Source organism: Haemorhous mexicanus, chromosome 18, assembly GCF_027477595.1.
Source record: "Haemorhous mexicanus isolate bHaeMex1 chromosome 18, bHaeMex1.pri, whole genome shotgun sequence".
NCBI lineage: Eukaryota > Metazoa > Chordata > Aves > Passeriformes > Fringillidae > Haemorhous > Haemorhous mexicanus.
The window spans coordinates 7,902,793-7,923,265 of record NC_082358.1 but is presented as its reverse complement, the minus strand read 5'-3'; the positions used below and the strand labels follow the sequence as shown (position 1 = coordinate 7,923,265).

At 46.6% G+C, this 20,473-nt stretch overlaps 1 protein-coding gene across 5 annotated transcripts; it reads right to left on the bottom strand.

Moving 5' to 3' along the window:
- Positions 1-997: 997 nt before the first annotated feature.
- Positions 998-20,009, bottom strand: NCOA5 (nuclear receptor coactivator 5). 5 transcript variants are annotated; one of them, XM_059862965.1, is made up of 10 exons: positions 19,874-20,009; positions 16,759-16,945; positions 16,159-16,266; positions 12,175-12,241; positions 8,433-8,792; positions 8,090-8,181; positions 7,841-7,967; positions 5,667-5,866; positions 3,384-3,707; positions 998-2,975 (listed from the first exon to the last, which is right to left on the bottom strand). In XM_059862965.1, exons 2-10 carry the CDS (start codon positions 16,919-16,921, stop codon positions 2,320-2,322), a joined length of 2,097 nt encoding a protein of 698 aa, XP_059718948.1. In that variant the 5' UTR covers positions 16,922-16,945; positions 19,874-20,009; the 3' UTR covers positions 998-2,319. The 5 variants fall into 5 exon arrangements, with proteins under 5 accessions (XP_059718948.1, XP_059718949.1, XP_059718950.1 ...); XM_059862966.1 differs by having other exon boundaries at positions 19,899-19,996; XM_059862967.1 differs by lacking the exons at positions 16,159-16,266; positions 16,759-16,945 and having other exon boundaries at positions 19,874-19,986.
- Positions 20,010-20,473: the final 464 nt, after the last annotated feature.

Genomic DNA, 20,473 nt, shown 5'->3' with positions numbered 1-20,473 from the left:
CAAAGTCGGTTCATTCAATACTCTTTTAATCACTGTAGCTAGATGTTCTCTGTCCATTCAAGTGACTTTTATTCGAGTGCAATATTTCAATAGACATGTAGTGACCTAGAATGCTTTGTGTTTTAGAGAATCTGTGTGCAGAGCAATGCAATTAAGTTTAAAACCTTGTAAATAAAACAGGTTGCAAACCAAAAAAAAAAAAACCAACCCAATAGGCTTGCATTTAATTTCTGTGTGTGTTTCAGTGTTGTGCATTAGGCCGCCTCAGTGCAGACCCTGTGTTCTCTGTGCAGGTGTTCATGGAGGAGTGGCTCCTCAGCTGTTGAATGCTCCCTGTTATTGCTTTACTGCTTTACCTGTATTCATTTTTCTAGACTCCTGTCTGCACAAAATGCAATAAATGATTTTATTACACCCTTCACTACTTGCACGGGGACTTTTCACTTGCTTCCAGGTCTCCACAGCTATTTTGCACCATTTACATAACATGGAGCAAGCCCTGACAGGGTGCAGATTGCAGAGGAAGCAAAGCACAAGGAGAGGAAAAGCCTCTCCAAAGGGATGCAGTTCCCACATTTCACCTCAGTGAAAGTGCTCTACCTGGCTGCAGGATTGTAGAGGTGGAGAAAGGGATCTACCAGGAAGAGACAGCAGACAGACACACTGCTGACCAGACTCAGCCTGTGGGACACCAGTGCTGAAGGCACAGGGACTTGCAGCCCTGACCTCACACTGGCTTGAGGCACTGACCTGGACCTGTCCCTCCCACCACCTGTCACCAGAGAGGTTTTGGACTCCTTACATTGGCTGTGCCACACCACATCTTCCTGAGGCCACACCAGTGCTGTGCAAGAGTCAGGACCTGTGAGGTCCACACACATTCTGCTCAGCATCCAGGGTGAAGCTTAGCACAGCTTCTCCCGGAGAGGAGAGTAACAGCAAACACAGTGAAAAGCTGTATTCTCAGAGTACCCAGGTGTCAAAAAATGCAACAAGAAATTTTTCTGACTTTTATTAGAAAGTAATGTCCTCTTGTTAACAGCACAGAGATAAAAGAAATGCTACAACACAAACCACCTGGGACAAAGAAAATCCTCTGCTTCAATCCACTGCTTTCTTAGTATCTCACAGTTCCCTGCAGGAAGCCCACAGACTCCAAGAAGGCCATGACAGGAAGGACCACACAGCTAAGTGATGTTTTGTGTTCTGGTATCAAAGTATGTTCCCAGTAAAAACAGGGTGAGGAATCACTGCCTGATTTACCACTCCACTGTCTGCTGCAGCTCCCAAAGTGTTGAGAAAATGTTTAAAATTATGGTATTAACATCTTTATGGTATTAACCTCTCCTCCTCAGATGGACCAAACATCCATCAACAGCAAGAGGTCTGATAGAGCAGCACTGCCCCCAATACCTGGTGACAGGCGTTCCCAGGGACAGCCAGCAGCTCATCAGTGTGGCTGCAGCTAAGCTACACTAACTACGGTGCCAAAGACTGTAACAAAAGGAAATTTACACACCAAATTTACCAGGTTGATCTTAACACTGATTACTCACGGTAGGAAAATTGACAGGTAGGAAAACTGACAGACCGTTTGAAATCTCTGCCTTGGCTGGAAGTTCTTGTGTTGCAGATGTGTGCTCAGCCCACAGCTGCCAGTCTCTGTGAGTGGTCAGGAACACCGGCCTCTCTGCCTGCACAGGGCAGGCCAGCTGAAGATGGACTGCACAGTCCTGGTTACTGAGCAGTGGTTGGGCATGTGCTTCATGATTTTGGCTGCCAGCACTATCACTGGACTTTCCAAATGGCTTATATGCTATTAAAAGGGAAAAAAAAAAAAAAAAAGAAATCCAAAGAAAAATAGTGCCCATTCCACATTGATGGGTGTCCAAGGCCCGTCAGTTTGCTGCTCTGTTCAGTCTCCTAATTCATCAAAACTGATGATCCAAAACTACACTGAGATCAGTGAGCCTAGACTGCACCTCAATGGGAAGGTGCACCAGGTGCTGGGAGTAAGGAAAATGCAGCAGGACTGATGCTTCTGGGATGGGACAAGACAACCAATGATCCAACATAGTTCAGCACATTGTGCCTTGGAGAAAACTGAGCATTCTGCTCCAAACATTGCTAACCAGACCAAGGAGAGGGAGGGCAGCGCCAGCAACCGTTGGCAGCAATGCTGCAGGGGGTATGCTCTCGCCAGAGTGGAGAGGACATGCATGTCCAGGGCATCTGTCCCTGGTCAAGGATGGGAGAATTCTTTAACAGCTATAAGTATGGAATGGCAAAGGGAAGGGGAATGGGTCCAACAGCTCAGCTCTAATAGTGTCGCTGGTAGGCACCCATCGGTTGCTGGGCTGAGGACCCCGCTCGCCCCTGGGCCACGGTTTGGCTCACAAGGTGGGAGAGTGCAGGACCACTCTGGATAAGGGTGTCCAAGGCTTTCTGTACACTGGGGTTGTCAAAGTTGATACCAGAAGACACCGGCCTTTGGGCGGGCACATTGCCAGGCGCAGGGAGGCGGGTTTGGTGCTGACCATAGAGTGGCTGAGGTTGTGGAGGAGCTCCAGGTCTCGGACCCGCGTTTCTCGAAGGGCCTGGGAGAGCAGGAATCTGCGCGTTTGGAGTCTGCAATCTCTGCTGAGCCTGGTTTAAATTTCCAGCATTCATCTGTGCTGGCCGGGGCTGCCCGCCGGCCAGGTTAGTAAAGTTCTGGTTGGGAGTGCTGGCCGAAGAGCCCGCGGAGGCCGCAGGACCGCTGTTTGCCACAGCAGCTGCTGCCGCCGCCGCCCCGCTGTTGAAGAGACTGAGGATTTTTGCTTGAAGCTCCTGCTGAGGAGTAGAAGAGGACACTGGAACAGAAGGAGTAGAGACCAGAGGCTGTGAACTCTGATGAGCCTGAGAACTTGGAAGGTTGGACTGACTACCCAGTGATGATCCTGAAGGTGGCCCCAAAGGTTGTCTTGACATGGGTGCTGGGAAAGAAAGAAAAGGTGGTTAAAGCTCTGCAAATGCCCTAGAAGAGACACCTAAAGAAAACTAATGAAACAGCTACCAAAGACACGGCATCAGTGAACATCCACCCTCAGATCACAGCTGCACAGCTCTGGGAACCCAAACCACTCTAAAGAATGGAGCTTAGCAGCTCAACCAGTTATGGCTGTCCTGCTGTTGCCTTAAGAGAATCCAGCATAAAAGATCTTCCACATGAATACTCTGGATTGTCTCACGGCATGCAACGACACATCCATCTCAGTAAAATGAGGTACTACATGAGGATATTATGCTCCCAGACTCCTCTGCAGTCCCAGGACTCTTTTCCTGTCCCAGCCCTGAGGACCACAAACCACACAGTAAAGACTGTCTGGGGCTGTGGGACTTACCCTGCAGAGATTCAGTGCTGCCCCGCAGCAACCGTTCCTTCCGGTCTCTCAGGTAATTAATGACTTTATCTATCTCCTCAGCAGTCACATAGCGATTGTCTGCCAGCAGGTTCAAGAGAGTTTGGATCCCGGGAGGGTGACCTCCTCTGACACCCTCCTCCATGGGGGGTGGGCGCTCCCGCTCCTGCAGAATAGCTTCGTCTGCCATCTTGGCAGCCTGCCGGGCGATCTCCTCCCGCTCCTTCTCCCGGGACTCTGTCTTGTAGCGCTCATAATTCCTTGCCACCAGCACCATGGCATCAGCCTGGGGCATGTTGCGGTGCTCTGCACAAAGGGAGAAATGCTCTGAGTGACCCAAAGTGACCCCGATGGAGGTGCTGCTCCTCCTGCCTGCCAGCACAGCCCAGTCAGCAGCAGGCAGCGCTCAGGGAGTGTGAGTGCAGACTTGGGAACTTCCTAGGCACACAGGAACAATTACATTTTCAAAGCCAACAGAAGGCCCACGGCTATCAGCCAGCAAGGCCAGCCTTTCCTTCCACAGCTGAGGGCTCAGCCCAGAAATGTCTTTTTTATCTCTCACCAGTTAAAAGGAAAGCAGCTCCCTCTACCTCTCACATAAATCCTCAGTTCTCTGAGATGAGATAGTCCCAGTCATTTTTCTGTTAAACCCTGGGACAGATGCAAAACTTGCCCTCTGAAGGCTGTATGCTTCCCAGAGGAGGACAGCCATGGGAATATGTTTGTTTCTGTGCTGCCAGTGCCTTAACATCTCATGTGCACATGCAGCTGGGGAGGGAGCAGCATTGGCTCAGTGTCACATGGCTGCTCACATTCACCACTCTCGAGGCAACAAGCAGCAATTAAATTCTTCTGTAATAAAATGAGTAATGGGCAATTTCAATGGTGAGTTTTGAGGTCATTATTTCCAACTCCCAAAGCACACACATGAACAGTCACCTGAACACAGATTTAAACTGGGAGATCAAAAGAGCCTTTACCTTCCCAAAAGTGCCCAAAGCTTTGGGCAGGGTCCTTTCAACACCTGCAGAACATCAAATCCTGCAAGCCTTTTCCTCCTAACAGGAAACTTGGGTTCATTTTAACATTAGGCTTTGCACAAACTGTGAAGAGTTCACTGAAACAAACATGCATGCAAAGGTGGCCAGGAGCGGTTGAAGTGACCATATCTAATCTCTGGAATGAGCTGTGGATGAGCTAATGACTGGGGTTCCCATCACATCTGATAAACCAGCAGATCCAGTGAAGAAAAGAAGCTTTGGCCTCCTGCCAAAGGTTTAACAGGTGTTAAACCAAAGAAGTTGAGAATCAAAACCAAGGGTAATGGGAAGCTCAGTGACAGTGCATGTGAGCTGTGTGTCTGCAGGAAATAAGGGAGCTCTCCCATCACATCTGCATCTGATGTTAAAAGAAACTGGGCTTCTCCAGTCAGTCAGCACACACCAAGCACTGACCGTGCACTCAGAGGTTTCCTCTCCCAGATGAACTCACAGAACATTACTTGGAAACACAGTAAGGGAGAAATAACCTTTGAAAGCTCAGCTGTGGTCAAACCAGGCACCTGTGTTGTCAGATTACATGAACATTACATGTTGCTATGATCAGAGCAACAGCCGCTTTCCCCAATCACATTTTGACAAGGCATTTTTAGTACCTACACCCACCCTCACGCAACAACCAAGTCACACCTTGTGATGGAAAGTGATGTGACAAGTGTAAAGGTGCTAAGAAGGTGGAGCCTGTATACCCAAACACTTTGTATATCTATCTTTTCATAACACTTTGTAGTTTTATCTTTTCATAACTCTTCCCAGTTTCATTATCAAATCTCTACCATTAACAAATCCTTATTAAATCACATTTGATTTTAAAATCTGTCCTTTAATTTGCCACATTCCCAACGTGATCTTTCTGAGAGCAACAAGTGGTAGAGCGAGGCTGGGCTGGTATTACTCAGAGATGTCCCAGAGCAGTGCAGCTCTGGGGTCCATGACTTGACTTGCCCTAACACTGCAAAGGCTGGCAGTGTTAGGAGCCGAGAACACAGATGAGATTCTCTCTTGGCAGGAATTAGACATTCCTTTTGACAAGGGGCAAACAGTATTACGGAAGCTTTTAAATAATGATATTCCCATTTATGACATGGTGTGAAGTCATTTATAACTCCTCATGTGACAGCAAGGATGAACTTTGTTCTATGTGGTTTTGCCTGAAAGAAAGGTTCAGAGTGACCACACAATTCCCAGCCTACTGAGACCTTAGTACCTTGTGGGGTGCCAAACATGATGTTAACAGTGCAAGAACGGTGAACTTGATGCTGCTGGGTGATGACAATGGCGAAAGGAGACCCTCCCCTGCTCACATCATCCAGGGCTTGTGTCAGTGACATCTCTGTGTTCAGGAAGATCAGGTCCACTACCATGCCCAGGTCCCGCACCTTCCGCCCCACGGACTCTGCGTACTCCCTACCAGAAAGCAAAGCAGCAGTTTAACAAATCACTCACACACAGGAACAGAAACCTTGGCACTGCATCCTCTCCACCATCCCAGATTTGGTTTTCTGATTACTTGCCCAGCTTCATGACGTTTACCAGGACAGTACTAAAGCAATCCCATTACAGCAATATAAAAGCCCTTATTCTGATCTGAATCAGTCATTTCAGTTCAACCAAAATAAATTACAAATCAAGCCTTAGCTGAGCTGAGAAACAGAGTATTTGCAAAGGGATTTACACTATTACAAATTTGTTTACACATAAATGTGTTTCAACTGAATTCATTAGGGGAAGGAATTTCTGCCAGCAGAGGTCCAAGGGGTACAGAGCAGAGGAGCCAACCTATAGAACTCGTTTACTCCTTCTCTGTTCAGTATCTCAACTGTTCACATGTGCCTCATTCCTTATTGGCCTGCTCTTTTCTACTGGCTGCTTTCTGCTCTCACCCACTGCCAAAACAGCATCTCTGGATCCACTGCTCCTGTGTATTCTGTCCTACAGACTTTCCCATCCAAGCACAAAACACAGCTCACAAGGCTGAGCTTGAATTGCCAAGGGTTTTTCTTAAGCTTACTATACTTAGAACCAAACCTGCAACACTGACTGCACAAAAGTCTGACAAATTCAGTCTGTGTGCACCCACACCTCAAAAGAGGGTAATTTTATTGTCTTTGGAGGTGAAGTCTGTAACGATAATTAAAACTGTCCCCCCCTTAAACCATCTTTTTAAGAGCTTTGAAGTCAAATGACTGTATCTAAGGCATTCAGGAGTCATCTTTCAACAGGTCTATAGCAGGTGACATCAGTGCTTCAATACAAGATTTATGAACAGGCTCCAGCTCTTAAGGTTTGTAGCTGTTACAGACCAAAATGATTCTTGGGATACTAAGCTGATCCTCTGGCACAAAAAAAATATTCTTGGGTCAAGCACAATAACTTGTGGTCTATTAGAATATCTTCCAAGGAATTTTAGCCACCAGGGGATGAAGGATCTAAAATTTCCTCTCAAGATTTGTACCAACAGGTAATCAACTCTATCAGAAGTTTATTTCTAGTTTCACTGCTTCTCCTATTTCCATTTCCTGATCCGTTTTCTACCAGCAGATGAGGCAAGCTCCAGCTGTCTCTTTCTGCCCCACGTGTACAGCAATGTTAAAGAAAAGCAACTCTTGATCTTTTCTCTGAAGGGTGAAGGAGATAGAGCTTTAACTTTCTGCCGACAAACGTTTTCCTCAGATTACAAGCCAGAGCTGTGATTTATTTACATATTTACTATTCTTTAGTATATTTAATTGTAAAGATACAGACATCAGACAGGTGACATTGTTAAAGCCCTCTACTACTGTGCCAGGTGTACCTCCTGTTCCCAACAGAGTGCCTGCCCTGTGAACTCAGTAAGTGCTCAGCCAGCCTTAGGAGATCACCCTGGTTACTACTTACACCTGCTTTTGATACTGTCCCTGATTGCCTTCAGCAGTGATTTTGTATTTCTTGCACATTGGACTAATGGCAATGACTGGCATCTGCCCTAGGAACCAATCCAGCAGGAGCTCTGAACTAACACCCCCAATCCACCCTGACCCCTGCTCTGTACTGTCCCCTGGCTGGCACATATTCCTAAGCTCCATATCATGCTACCCATGAAAAACAAGTACAGGCAACCTGGTGAAATGGTAGGCTTATATGGAGAGTAGGTATAAAAGTATCAGGAGAAAGTATAGCAATAGATTACAAGGGGGAAATACAAGCAAAGCACAAGATAAATTTCCTCATCTCATCAACATATATTCCCAGAAGAAAAACAGGAGCTGTAGCTTCCTGGGGGCTCTAAATCCACACTCCTCAAGAGCAGCCTGTAAGACAAACAGCCTCAAGGCAGGACTAAGTTTAAATCCATTCTCTTCTACCATGCAATAATAAAACTGATTATAACTATTTTCTTACTTTGTCTGTTTATTCACCACTATCACAGAACAATCCACAGGTCTCTCTGCATCAAATCGTCTCTTGATTTCCTCATAGTACTGACGGTACAGCTCCTCCCGGCGCCGCTCCTCGCGCTTCAGGCGGTCTGAAATGAGCCACAGGGACAGGATGAGTGACACCCTTCAGACCTGCTCTGAGGGGCACAGAGCGCCACAACCGTGGCACTGTGGCACCATGGCACCCTCCCTTTGAAGCGCAGGCACTCACCCTCTGGCTCCTTGTAGCGGTCATAGTAGGAGTCGTCCTTGCGCCGGTAGTAGTCGTCAAGGCGCAGGTAACGGTCGTAAGATTCCTCTCGTCTGCAACATTCAGAAGCAGCAATGGTTTCCTGCAGCGCCATCTCAGGCAGTGACTTTGGACAAAGCATCACACCCAGACCTCCCCCAGGTTTAATTTCTGAGGTACCCATCTGCTCCTCACAAGACACAGAGCAGCACCCAACTGTCCCCAGCCAAGGGTGATTTCCTTAAACACCTGATACCACTCAAACAATTGTGTCAGAAATGCCATAAAAACATTACTTTGGGAAATAGGATCTTGGAGTGTTTACCTGTACAAAGAGTCCCGAGGGTCTCTCATATCCCGTGGATCCCTCATATCTCGTGCATTTCTCATATCCCGTGGATCCCTGTATCGATCATACAGTGGCTCCCGTGGGTCACGAAGATCTCTAACATCACGTGGGTCCCTCAAGTCCCTTGGATCCCTGATATCCCGTGGGTCTCGCAGGTCCCGTGGGTCCCTGTGGTCTCTGGCATCACGCATGTCTCTACCTCGAATGTCTCGAGCGTCTCTAGAATCTCGCCCATTCCTGCCATCCCTGCCATCCCTGGGGTCTCTCCGTGGGCTCCCCCGAAGAGGGGAGCGGTCGCGTCTGGCATCTCGGCCATCCCCGTAGGCATATTGCTCTCTGAGGAAAACACCAGGGAAATTCCATTAGCCTGCTAACAACACGAGTACAGTTACCCTTACATCTCTTACCTGAGGTGCCAAAGTCACCTTTCACAGCAGCTGAATCCTCCCTCTTACCCCACAACAACAAACATTGATCAAAAGTCATATTTTTGAAGCAGTCTGGAGAAGGTTTTTAATTCTAATAATCAGCACGGCTAAACAAGACCCAGAAAGCTCCTTAATGGAGCACTAAGTGTAGAGCACCTGTGGATGAAGTGAACAGGCACTTCAGAAACCATCATTTTAAGGTCTCTGACCTCCAACATCAGCCATAGATGATCTATCAATCATGTTTGGCAAATTCTTTGAGAGAATTGAAGGTGATGTAGGCTAATACCCACATGTATGCAACAGCCAGGAGTGTTCAAGGGATCCATTGAATTCGCTCATCAATGACAGCAGAACACCTGCAGTAACGTTATTGGCATATGATTAAAAAAGGAGCAGCTTGTGAGGAAAGACATTGCACGTTCCATGTTGCAGTTGGGTTTGTGCTGCTGACAGAAAGCAAAGACAGCTATGGCCTTCTCCTGGATTTGAGGGATAGTTTCTGTAGAAAGCCAGCCTTATGTTTATAATGCCCTGGTTAAGAGGGTACTAGACCCAGCCAGCACTGCATCCTCAGTGGCCACAGAAGACTTCTCTGTTGGATCTGAATGATCCGTCTCATTCAGACTTTATATTGCAGTTGTCACAGGCAAGGAAGAATAATGTTCCAGTCTTCATCTTTTCCCAAAGCAGCAGGATTTTTCCAGGTCGTATTCTGTTTTCCAGAGAAGGCTGTAACTTCACTGTAGTCAAAACAAAGCATTTAAAAAAATCTTGCAGAGAAACGATGGAGCTTGATGTGTTCTGACTGGTTTTCCCCCAAAACAGTGACAACCATCAGGAAAAAAACCCCAGCTTTTTGAATCTTTATTTCCCATACTTGACATGACTTTTACAGTCCTCAAACAGCCTAATCTAATTTATGAAAGATAAGCAGAACCTAAGTCTGCATCCACTGCAGTGCAGTCACATAGAGATCACCTGGAGAGAACGAGTCAGATGAGCCAAGTTTGGTGTCAGGCAGAGTGACAGGAATGAGATGCAAGAGCAGTCTGTGCATGGATTTTGGTGTCAGACACCCAGCTGTGCTGGGAACACATAAGAGTGCTGGCATTCTCTGTTTGCACGTCAGATACAAACCAGATTTTGGGACAAATTAGAGATACCAACAAGAGCCTCCTCCTCTAAGTGACATAATGAATTTGCAAACAGCCAGGTGTGAACTCCTTCAGCGTCTTGGACATATAAATCCATTTTTTGTTTGTGATCTGCATTGAAACCATATCCTGTGAGACACACATCATAGCCCCCTTCCCACAAAACCTACAATGAATGATGGCGGAAGCTCAGGGGAAACTTCTAACTTGCTCTAATGGATACTGAATAACTGATCTTTCCATGGCTTTGAGACCATTTAGCAAAACAACCAGATGCAGGGGAATTGTTTGGCATATGACATTTATTCCAGCTGGAGTGGGGGGTGACCAGAACAGGCCACATTTAGTATCTGCAGAGAAAGAGATCCAGAATGAACAACGCACAACTGCGACAGAAGTAGAGATGTGGCACAGGTTCCCTCAGCTCTTGTGCCCGCATGGCTGCCCTGCTCGAGGGAGATAGCAGCACAAAGGCACAGCTCCACCTTCTGCTTCCACACCTCAGTCACCATGGTCTGGCTCCTGCAGCATCAGCACCACCACCTGCATCTGCTTGGGACTTGGCCCTGATGGCCCAGCACCGCTGTGTGCAGCGCAGTGTGGGGCTCTGCAGCACTGGCAGTGGCAAGCTGCTGCTCCCAGGCCACAGCATGGTCCAGAGTCCATGGATCGCAGCCATGCCCAGGACTTGTGACTGTGACCCCACTGCCACCTGTGCCCACAGTGCTGCTTGGGACCTGGTGCTAACCACATGTGATGGCCATGGTGTATGCAGTGCCAGCTGAAATCCAGAGCTGAAAGCCTTTGGCTGCTCTCCAGTCACGTCCAGTGTTCCTTAGTACTGCAGCACAGGCACCTGCTCTTGCACACATGCAGGATGACACAGGTTGCAATGCCCATGGCATCAGTGCCCATGCTTATCTCTCTGCAGTATAGTCCATGGATCAATGCCCATGGTACAGACACCTGCCCCTCACCCCTGCAGCGCTGCAGCATCAGTGGCACTGAGGCCAAAGATGTGCCATCAGTGCCTGCCGCTCACATACTCCCAGGGTCCTCCCACCAGCACTGAGCACACCCCAGGCCCAAGACTTGCTGCATCTGCCACAGGAATCCCAACACTTCTTGGGCCTGATGCCCATATGCTGGTCTCTGTAAGCACATTTGGCCCTGTGTAGGGTTCAGTGCAGTGCATAAAAGTCCTAGATGGTGCCAAGAATTGCAGCTACTCATTCTCCGCTTTTTTTTTTTTTGGTAGATATCTTACTAATTGCGCATTTCCCCCATTTTTGGTAATTTAGCAGTTCAAGCTAGTAAAGCACACTAGACGTGGCACCTTGATTACCTTTAAGTCCAACAAGCACCATGCTTTTTCATGGAAAGCTTTACAGCAGAAGCACACAGGGTGGATACCTTATACCAAACAACACTAAGCACGTCTTTGTGTGCTTCCTAGTGATGCTGAGGAAAGGACACTGAAGTTGTCTTTCTGTGACAGGCCAATCCATATCTTTTCCCCTTGCCTGTGGCTGCCTACACAGAGGTGGTGAAAGAGGTGAATGTGCTGTGCCCACTGCAGGGTGGGAAGCCAGGAGAAGCTGGAGTACAATGGTGACTGCACGGGGGGGCTGGCTCCAGGCTCTGATAACACAACCACACGGGCAGACATGACCGTGCAAGAGACATTTGCTCTGTCTTGTGTTTTGCACAAGTGCTCTTTTCCAGTCTCGTGGCAGCACTGGAAGCGTTCAGCATCAGAAGAGGCAAGATCCCAAGATCCTCTGCACTAGGAATGCTGCAGCCCCTTGGCATTCTCTAGATATGTCTCGGCTTCTCTGATCCTTGGAGGCAGGAGTAAACATCGAGTGCATTCTTCCTCTCAAGTCTCTTACAGCCTGTGCTGCAAAACTGAATGCTGGGCTGCAGTAATGGCAGCAGACACAAGGTTTCCTTTGTGCCTCCCAAGCTGCCCAAGGCTCTCAGAGGTGGAGCAGACAATTTCCTGCTGGAGCATCACTGCTTGACTGGGGAGGTGGCAGTAGGGAAGAGACACAGACATTTAGCACAGGCCGCTGGGCTCATGCCCCAAAGGCCTGAATTCCTAGTATAACTCACTGCTTCCAGGTACTTTACCTTCGTGTGGGACTGGACCTTGATGAAGCCTTATTCATATTTCTTCTTTCCACTGCTTTATTAATATCTGTAAAGAATAATCAACCCATCTGTTCAATGCTATGAAACAAAAAAAAGATCATCAGCACAATTAAAATGAAAGCAACTTAAGCTCAACAACATCCAGATGGTGCAAGGAAATCCATTCAGCAGAGAGACATTGTCACTTTGACAATTTTTTATTAAGTTTAGATAGTACAACATTATGAAAATTTCATGGATTTCTTTGACTTCAAAATAGGGTGGACAGCTTGGGTGAAGTTTTAACCCTGCATGTTCAGGCCTACATCCAGACTCTTCCTTCCATAAGAGAACCTCTTTCTTCTGCAGTCTATGAGCGAGCAGAAAGCGACTCATGGACTCTAGGAGAAAAAGCAGAGTCTGAAAACCTCTGAGAAAGGAATGATGGCCAGCACAGTCTAAAGTTCACAGCCAGTCCTGTTCAACAGAGCATGCCGATACCCTTGGTGGAAACAATCCAAGAGTTCTCAAAGGGGCACGTGCAACTGCCTTCCAAGAGACTGCTGCAGTGTTAAGGTGCACGGCCACCACCACTGAGAAACGGATCCAGGAGCCTGGAACACAGGCTCCTTATAAAGTCAACATGGTGCATCCAAAACACCATTGTTAATGTGATGCAGGCTAAAGCAACAGATCGGAAATTTGAAAACTGGTTGGCTTCTGTGAAAAACACCATGAAGGGAAACACAAAGAAGGAAGAGAGCTGAAGAAACAGAATCTTGTCCTCAACCTGCAAAAGTGAAGTTGCCCAGAACTGGCAGGGACCCACACTGTTCTCAAAGCCTCCTATGACAGCTGACTGGAGATGAAATAATGCACTGGAGGGGAGGAAGAGCAAACAGCAACATGACTTTGGACAGTTTACTGAGAACTTTTTAAGGAAAAGAACCCAAATCTAGGCCCTATCTGCTCCCCCAGAATCTATCAACAATTAACATTTCTGATTAATTATTTGCATTAACCACTTTCAAAGCTCTTGCATGAGAATGTAAACATGCTGTGATGTCTTTAGGTAGACTCAGTCTTAATATCTTCTGTAACATCCCAAACTATCCTTCATTATTTTCAAGATTAAAACTGTAATTAAGGGATCAGGTCTAATTTTTGTTCTTGATGTCAATGAAGCAGCATGTTGCCTCTCAGATGGGGCAGAGAAGCAAGTGCAACCTGAACACTAACTACAACTAGAGTATAACACCACTCACAGGACCCCAAAGCACCTCCCCAGGATCAAACACAGCTGCAGGGTCTACTGTTACAAACTACATCTGAAGGACACTAATTCTCTAAGTAGTTTTACTACTAAAGATATGAAAACACTACTGTGCATTTGTGGAAATACTTGTATTATGCTACACTGGAGTTAAACTCTCCCAAAACGTTTTACCTCACTGTGTTATTAATGACTGCATTTAATACTCACACTCATAACTGAAGTAACTGTTCTCCGTGCATTCATTTTTTAGTTGATAATTTTGCCCCTTAAAGTCAAATGTTATCTTTAAGCAAGACACTAGCTGCTTTCTTTGGTTTAAGATTATTTTTATTTTCTGTTTTAAGATGCCATTGAAGAAACCTATTATGATTTTTACACTCGGTATCATACATTTCTTTCAAATAAAATAAGTATTTAGATCTTCACAAAAATATTTAACTAGAAGAAAAAAAAACTTTGACAGGGATCCTTCTCTTGTGCAAAACAAACACATTTAGTAACATTTTATTTAATGCTGACAGCATTTACAAGTATTTGAAAATATACACTGACAAAACTTCTGGAAAAAAAAAAGCCCAAATAAAAAGTCTTCTGTCCTGTAGGATTTTGAGATGACAAGGCCACTGTAATCACACAGTGTAACCTTGTGAACAAACACAGGTGACAGCAGTTTCTGGAATCCATCTATCTCAAGTGTAGCAGTAGCACTGAACTAGTGCTTATCTTTTAGCAAAACATCCAATTCCAATTTAAAAGTCTTCAGAGCACAGAAACCACCACAGATCCAATAAATTACTTCAGAAGCCAATTACTCTGCTGTTAGAGAAAAGTCTTTATTCACATTCAAGGCACTGTCACACTTATGCCGACTACACTAAAACTCCCTGATCCCAGGTCTGTCTGTAACACAAAGATCACATCACTCCTTTCTCTTGAGATTTTTGCTTGGGTTTGTTCTTTAATTCTAAACCTCTGTCAGGTTTTATCAAGGCTTTTCCATTTCAGCATTATCCTTTTTGAACCGGGCATACCAAAACTGAGCACTCTTCCAGCAGCAAAATCCCAGAGTACCAAAACCTCCCTACTTGCACACCTGTGTTTTGCACAGCCAAGGATGACTGAAGCACTCTGGCTGGGAGCAGACCTTCCCTGTCAGCTTCACTTAAAGCTCAGGTGTATCTGCATCCAGGACAGGAAGTCCAGGTCCTTTCACCATCAGTGACTCAATCTTCTTTATTTCATCTTTTTCTTAAAACATGTTTTTCTCTTCAAGTCCCTTATAAAAACCCCGTATGGCCAGGACTCAGTTTTTCTAGACCACCACTCAAAGCACTGAGAAATTCCATCATGTTACAACTATTCCATTCTAGATTGACTTGAAATCCATTTAACTCTGTTGTTTTTAACTGTTCTCCTTTCTTATAAGTCAAACACCTTACAGCAATCTGTAGACTAACACTACTGCTTCCAGCCCTAGAGCCTGCAGTACCATAAGAGTACCTAAGACAGAATTTATTTTGATAGACATTAATCAATTGCCTTCTCATCAGTGCCAGGTGAAAGAACCCCTTTGTTCCCAGGCTCTGATGCCAGGCTCATTCCATTTACCCTGCCTACTGGCTCACCTGCAGCACTCTACCAGCTCCCTGGAAACTCCCTAGTTTTCCAAGGCTTGTGGAAAAACACCAGTAACAGACTAGGCAGGTCAGTAGTTCACTGAGCCTCACTGATGTTAATTCTTTTGAGAGCTCTAGATTTGGTAGCTGCAGTTTTACCTTTTTGGTTTTGCTACTAAAATGGAAATTACATTAAACACATCTCCTGCCTTTTCAAAAAACAGGCAGCAGAAACATTAACTGGTCTTCTCAGTTAGAAATTTTATCATTACCAGTTAGTTACTCTTAGCTTCTAAAACAGCCAAAGTTGTTCCTATTTATGTCTCTACAGTTGGATAATGCTGGACATCATTTCTTCTTGTATCCTTCTACCCTTCTTGTCTATTTGCCTTCATTTCCATCTTCAGGCTCCTATTTGTTACTGCACATACACCTTCCCACAGGTTACTATTTATTCCTCCTGTCACTCTTTTTTAAGTCACACTGTTTTTCTTCAAATTATCATAGGCTTACTTTGAAAGTAATTTTTTCCTTGCATTTAAAAGATTAGTCGTGGATTTCTAACCATTCATGTCCATTTAAGTCTGCTCCCAGCACATTTAGCAGAATTATCTTCATCTTTACAAAAATATCCTTTTTAAAGCACCCAGTATTTATAGCACTGCTTAAAGACTGGCTCCACTTGTCCAAAAATCCCAGCTAAGTTTACTTAGCCAACCAGCCACTAAGCGCTGTGACCAATTCCTTTGAGCATGTCAAGATGAAGCCCAGTTTTGGTTTACAAATGTTATTAAACTCTGTGCTGGACGTTTCAATGATCCCTTTCCAGGGCTCACTTGCTGCAGTTTCTTCTCTGTTCTTAAGGCTAACAGAGCTTTCCAAACACTAACACATAAAAATTCAGGGTAAGACCCAGGCAGCAAGGTGAAGCACACAGCAGGAACTCAGGAGGCAAATGCATTCTGTTTAAATTGATTGAGACTAAGGCCAGACAAGTGTCACACTGTGACCTTTGAGGAGGGCTTTAAAACAACAGCACCCTTTCTCCCGAACGCATGCTGGGGTCAGGAGAGCGAGGAGCAGTTTCCTTACCTAATCTATACCCTTTATAAAGGCGACCCTTCTCACCGTCCAGAGCGGCCTGGACATCTTCTAGACGGTCATACTGCACGAACCCATAGCCATGGTACATGCTGAGGGCTGCAAGAGTTAACAGCAGGGCAAGACCGGTTACAACCACGGACAGAGCTGACCCACACACACATCGCTAACCCCACCAGCTGCACTCTACCCAGAAACCACTATGCAAGCTTCCTGGGAAAATCAAATCCACCAGGATCAAAGTGCAGAGCTCAAAGACTCTGACCAAGTTCCTTCTGACAAGGCAGTGACCAAAATTCAGCCAGTGAAGTGACCGAGATTTGATTAAGAGGCTATGAAAGAGTATTGTGACATCACACTGCGACCCTAAAAGCTAAAACATAGCTGATATATTTGCATTACGTTTGAGCTGTACTGAAGGAATCACTTTTCCAGACAAAATGCAGGCAGAGAAAGTTATCATTAAAAGGTCACCATTTAGGAACAACCATGGTCACTCCTCTCACCATCATCAAATAGCATTTGACAAGCATGAAGCAATATTTCTCCCTGAAATCCCTGCCACAAAAAGGCATAAGATAAGATACTAACCCCTGATTTTGCCATATTTTGAAAATATCTCTTCCATTTCTTCACGAGTCATGTGGTCTGTGGGCAAATTGCCGACAAAAAGTCTTCTCTCTAAATCCTGAGGATTGGTGCTGTTAGTGAAGTCGCTCTGTTTGATGCTATTGCTCTTGCGTCCTCGAGCCATTTTGCTTTCGTTCCAAATCCAACTCTTCACAAAAAAAAAAAATGGCCATGCATATAATTTCAATCCATGACATTAAAATTAAACTGGAACAAGATTAAACTTAACAGCTTTGCAGACTAGAAGCCAACTGGGTCTGCTTGACGCAAACTTCACTCCAGAGAAATCTTAATACGAGGGACACAGAGGTCAGGCAAAAACACTTACTGCAGCATTCTGGTGGAGCTTTTCTGTAATACTGAAAGGTAGCAAACCTAATTATTTTGCAGATAGGTTTTAATGGTTTGACTCCAAACTAAGATACAAACAAAACTAATTTTCCACTAAAACTCCTTAACTTTAAGCTTTTCAACATGCCCATTGTTGTCACATCTAGTTCTTCAATCCACTGATAAGAAATATTTAAATTTATGCAATATTTTAATAAGCTGAAAGGAAACACTCATTGCAACATTGCATAACAGCACCCAAATATTCCAGTAGGGCTTGGAATGAGGCATCAGGAAATACTGCTGAAATACTCCTAAGTGACCTCATCAGGGTCACTTCACTACATGTGAAATCTCAGCTTTCCAATCCCAGAAAGCACAGGTCCTTATCTGCATCTCTGTTAGACAGCACAGCCTCGTCCCCATGGAGATGTCAGCTCCCACAGCAGGCGGGTCCATAGCTGGGAATTTAACCACCCCCAGGTAAATGCTGCACCCTTCCTCACCCCCTCCATGCAGAAAAAGCACATTCCCTTAGCCCACACCCCTGCACACAGCTGGAGCAGTCAGCAACATTCACTGCACAAACTCACCCAAACAAATTAAAAAAAAAACCACCCGAGCAAAAAAAATAACATAACATAAACACTGCCAAGGCTAACAAAAAACACCATCCCAAATATTCAGACTTTCTTGTTTAAAATTCACCATTAGATAAAGCTCAAAGAAATTAATAACACCGAAACTTTCAAGGTGAACTTAAAAGTTTGAAAATTACTTAGTAAAGTTGTTCTACTTCCTAAACATTCACCTACAGGAATGCAGGATGGGATTTTCTGTTTGTAACATGCAAGAAGCTTGGAAAAAGAAATATGGTGAAATTGAGTGTATCAACAGAAACTTCTCTTTTTAATCATGCAATGCCTACAACCAAAATACTCCCTAACAGTACCCTGGAGTAAATACAATTTAAGTAATCTCTAAATAAATCAATCAAATGTCAAAATATATAAGATGAGACTATATGAATGCTTTTGCAACATTTAACTGGCATGAAAGATACATCTACTCCAGATCTGAGACAAAAAATATATTTATTTATCCTTTAAAGATCAATCAACTTCACATTTGTATCACTCTTGCCCCTTTTTAGGAAACCCCGCAGAGATGGGGGGCAGAGAACACTTCCTTGTCTAATAAACTTTTTTAAATTAATTGCCAGAACTGGGGTGAGGAAAACAAAACTCAACACCCAAACCAAAATCCAATAAAATTAATCTCCTCTATCATATTTGCCCAATCCCCCTGCAAGTTTGTCCACACACATACACAGAGTTTTATCTTCCCCATGAGAAGTACCAAATGCCTTTTTTTTTTTTTTTTTTTTTAACACTAAAGCACTGGACTTCTATTCCACGACTGCAGCTCAAGTTCTCATCAGTTGAGGGTAGAGAAGCTTTCAAAATTCCCTCAAAATGATAAGAGGCAATAAAACATGGAAGGCACCATCTAGCCCCAGTTCCCATTCAGAGCAGGATGCAGTGCACAGGCATACACAACAAACAGGTGTCAAACAGGCCTGTAGCTGCCGGCAGGACATCTCACTTTCAGGATAAAGAGCTGTAAGAAATTCCCTTCCGTGTTCCTTAGGGGTGGGGATAGCAGGGGGTGTCTGAGGAAGAGGCTGCAAGAACTTTCCACGTTCAGAAAAGCAGAGAGCTATTTTCCCACTTCAAAACAATCAGTAAATCAGAACTCTCATCTAAGGTAATTCACTGCCTCTTATCATTTTCCACGCAGCAGATTACATAATTAAGGGCCATTTAGTGATCATAAGACCAGAATAACTGAATGTTGTCCCCCCTCTGGGCACGCTACATCAGGTGAACACCTAATTCCCACATTAAGTCTTATTGTACAAATGCAGCCAGAGAGGCACCGAGAGAGTTTAAAGGTGCCAATTCCCCGCGCAGCAATTGTGCCCATGGCACCTCATGAACCAACAAATCCTGTGGAAATTAATTAAAGCCACATCTCTCTAAAAACCTTATATTTAAAACCAGAGTTGTTTATTAATAGCGCTACAGCTTCAAGGAAGCAAGACTGCTGGAGCAGGATATTGCAACTCATTTGCCACAAGCAAAACACGACACAAGTCTCCGTGAAGTTCGGGGGCAAAGCAGAAACAGCAGGCACGGAAGGCAGAGGTGCCGAGGAGCGGGAGCTTCCCTCGGAGCCGACCCGCGCTCTCCCAAAAGGGCTCTCCGGGGCAGCGCTGGCACCGCCCGTCCCGGCCCCCCGCACCTGGGCACACGCGGTGCCGCCCACACGGTAACCCGGGGAGCGCCCCCGCCTTCCTCCCGCCGGCCCGCCCTTGCCCCGGACCCCGCTCACCGCGGGCCCGCCGCAGCTCCCGGGGCAGCGGGGAAGGACCCCCGGCCGGGAGCTTCACTGGCGGCCGCCGCTCCCACCCGTGCTTCCCCTCCCTCCGTCCGGGCCTGGGCGCTGCCAGCGCCGCTCAACCCGCACACAGACTACTCCGGGGGTGCGGAGCAGCCCCATCGAATCCCGGTGGTCCTGCGCTGCCCGGACGCGAGGCGGAGGCGCGGCCCGGACGCGAGGCGGAGGCGCGGCCCGCCCGCAGGCCGCGAGGCACGCCCGGCCCGGCCTCAGCCGAGAGCTGGGAGGGATCGGGCCCTCTGCGGGGCTCGCTGCCGTAAGCCTGTCGCTCGGGCGTTCTACGTACCGAGGCCGCGGACCCGCAGACTCACCGCCGCTCCCGGCCCGGACCCGGTGCCCCGTCAGGCCGCCGCCGCCAGGACAAAGGCGCCACCCGCCACTACCGCACGGCGCCGTCGCAAAGAGGAGGAGGGGTAAGCTCGATCGCTATGGCGAAGTAGCGCACTTTACGGCACGGCAGCGTGCCGCCATGACTGCCGAGGCATAGGCCACTTGCCCCGGCTCCCGGCGTATCCCGCGGTACGGTGCTGCAAGGCAGGCTGGGAGTTGTAGTGCCGAGGAGGCCAGGCGGCCGCTGGGTGGCACTATCGGACCTCGCGCGGGGGAGGCATCGGGATCGGGATCAGACTGGGACAGGGACAGGGATCGGGATCGGGATCAGACTGGGATCGGGATTAGACTGGGACAGGGACAGGGATCACGGTCAGACTGGGACAGGGATCGGGATCAGACTAGGACAGGGACCCGGATCAGGGTCAGAGAGTGACAGGGACCGGCATGGGGTTCAGGCTGTGACAGGGACCGGGATCGGGATCAGAATGCTGTTGGGACAGGAGTAGGGGTCGGGGTCAGACAGAGACCGGATGGAGCTTTGGAACGGGACCGG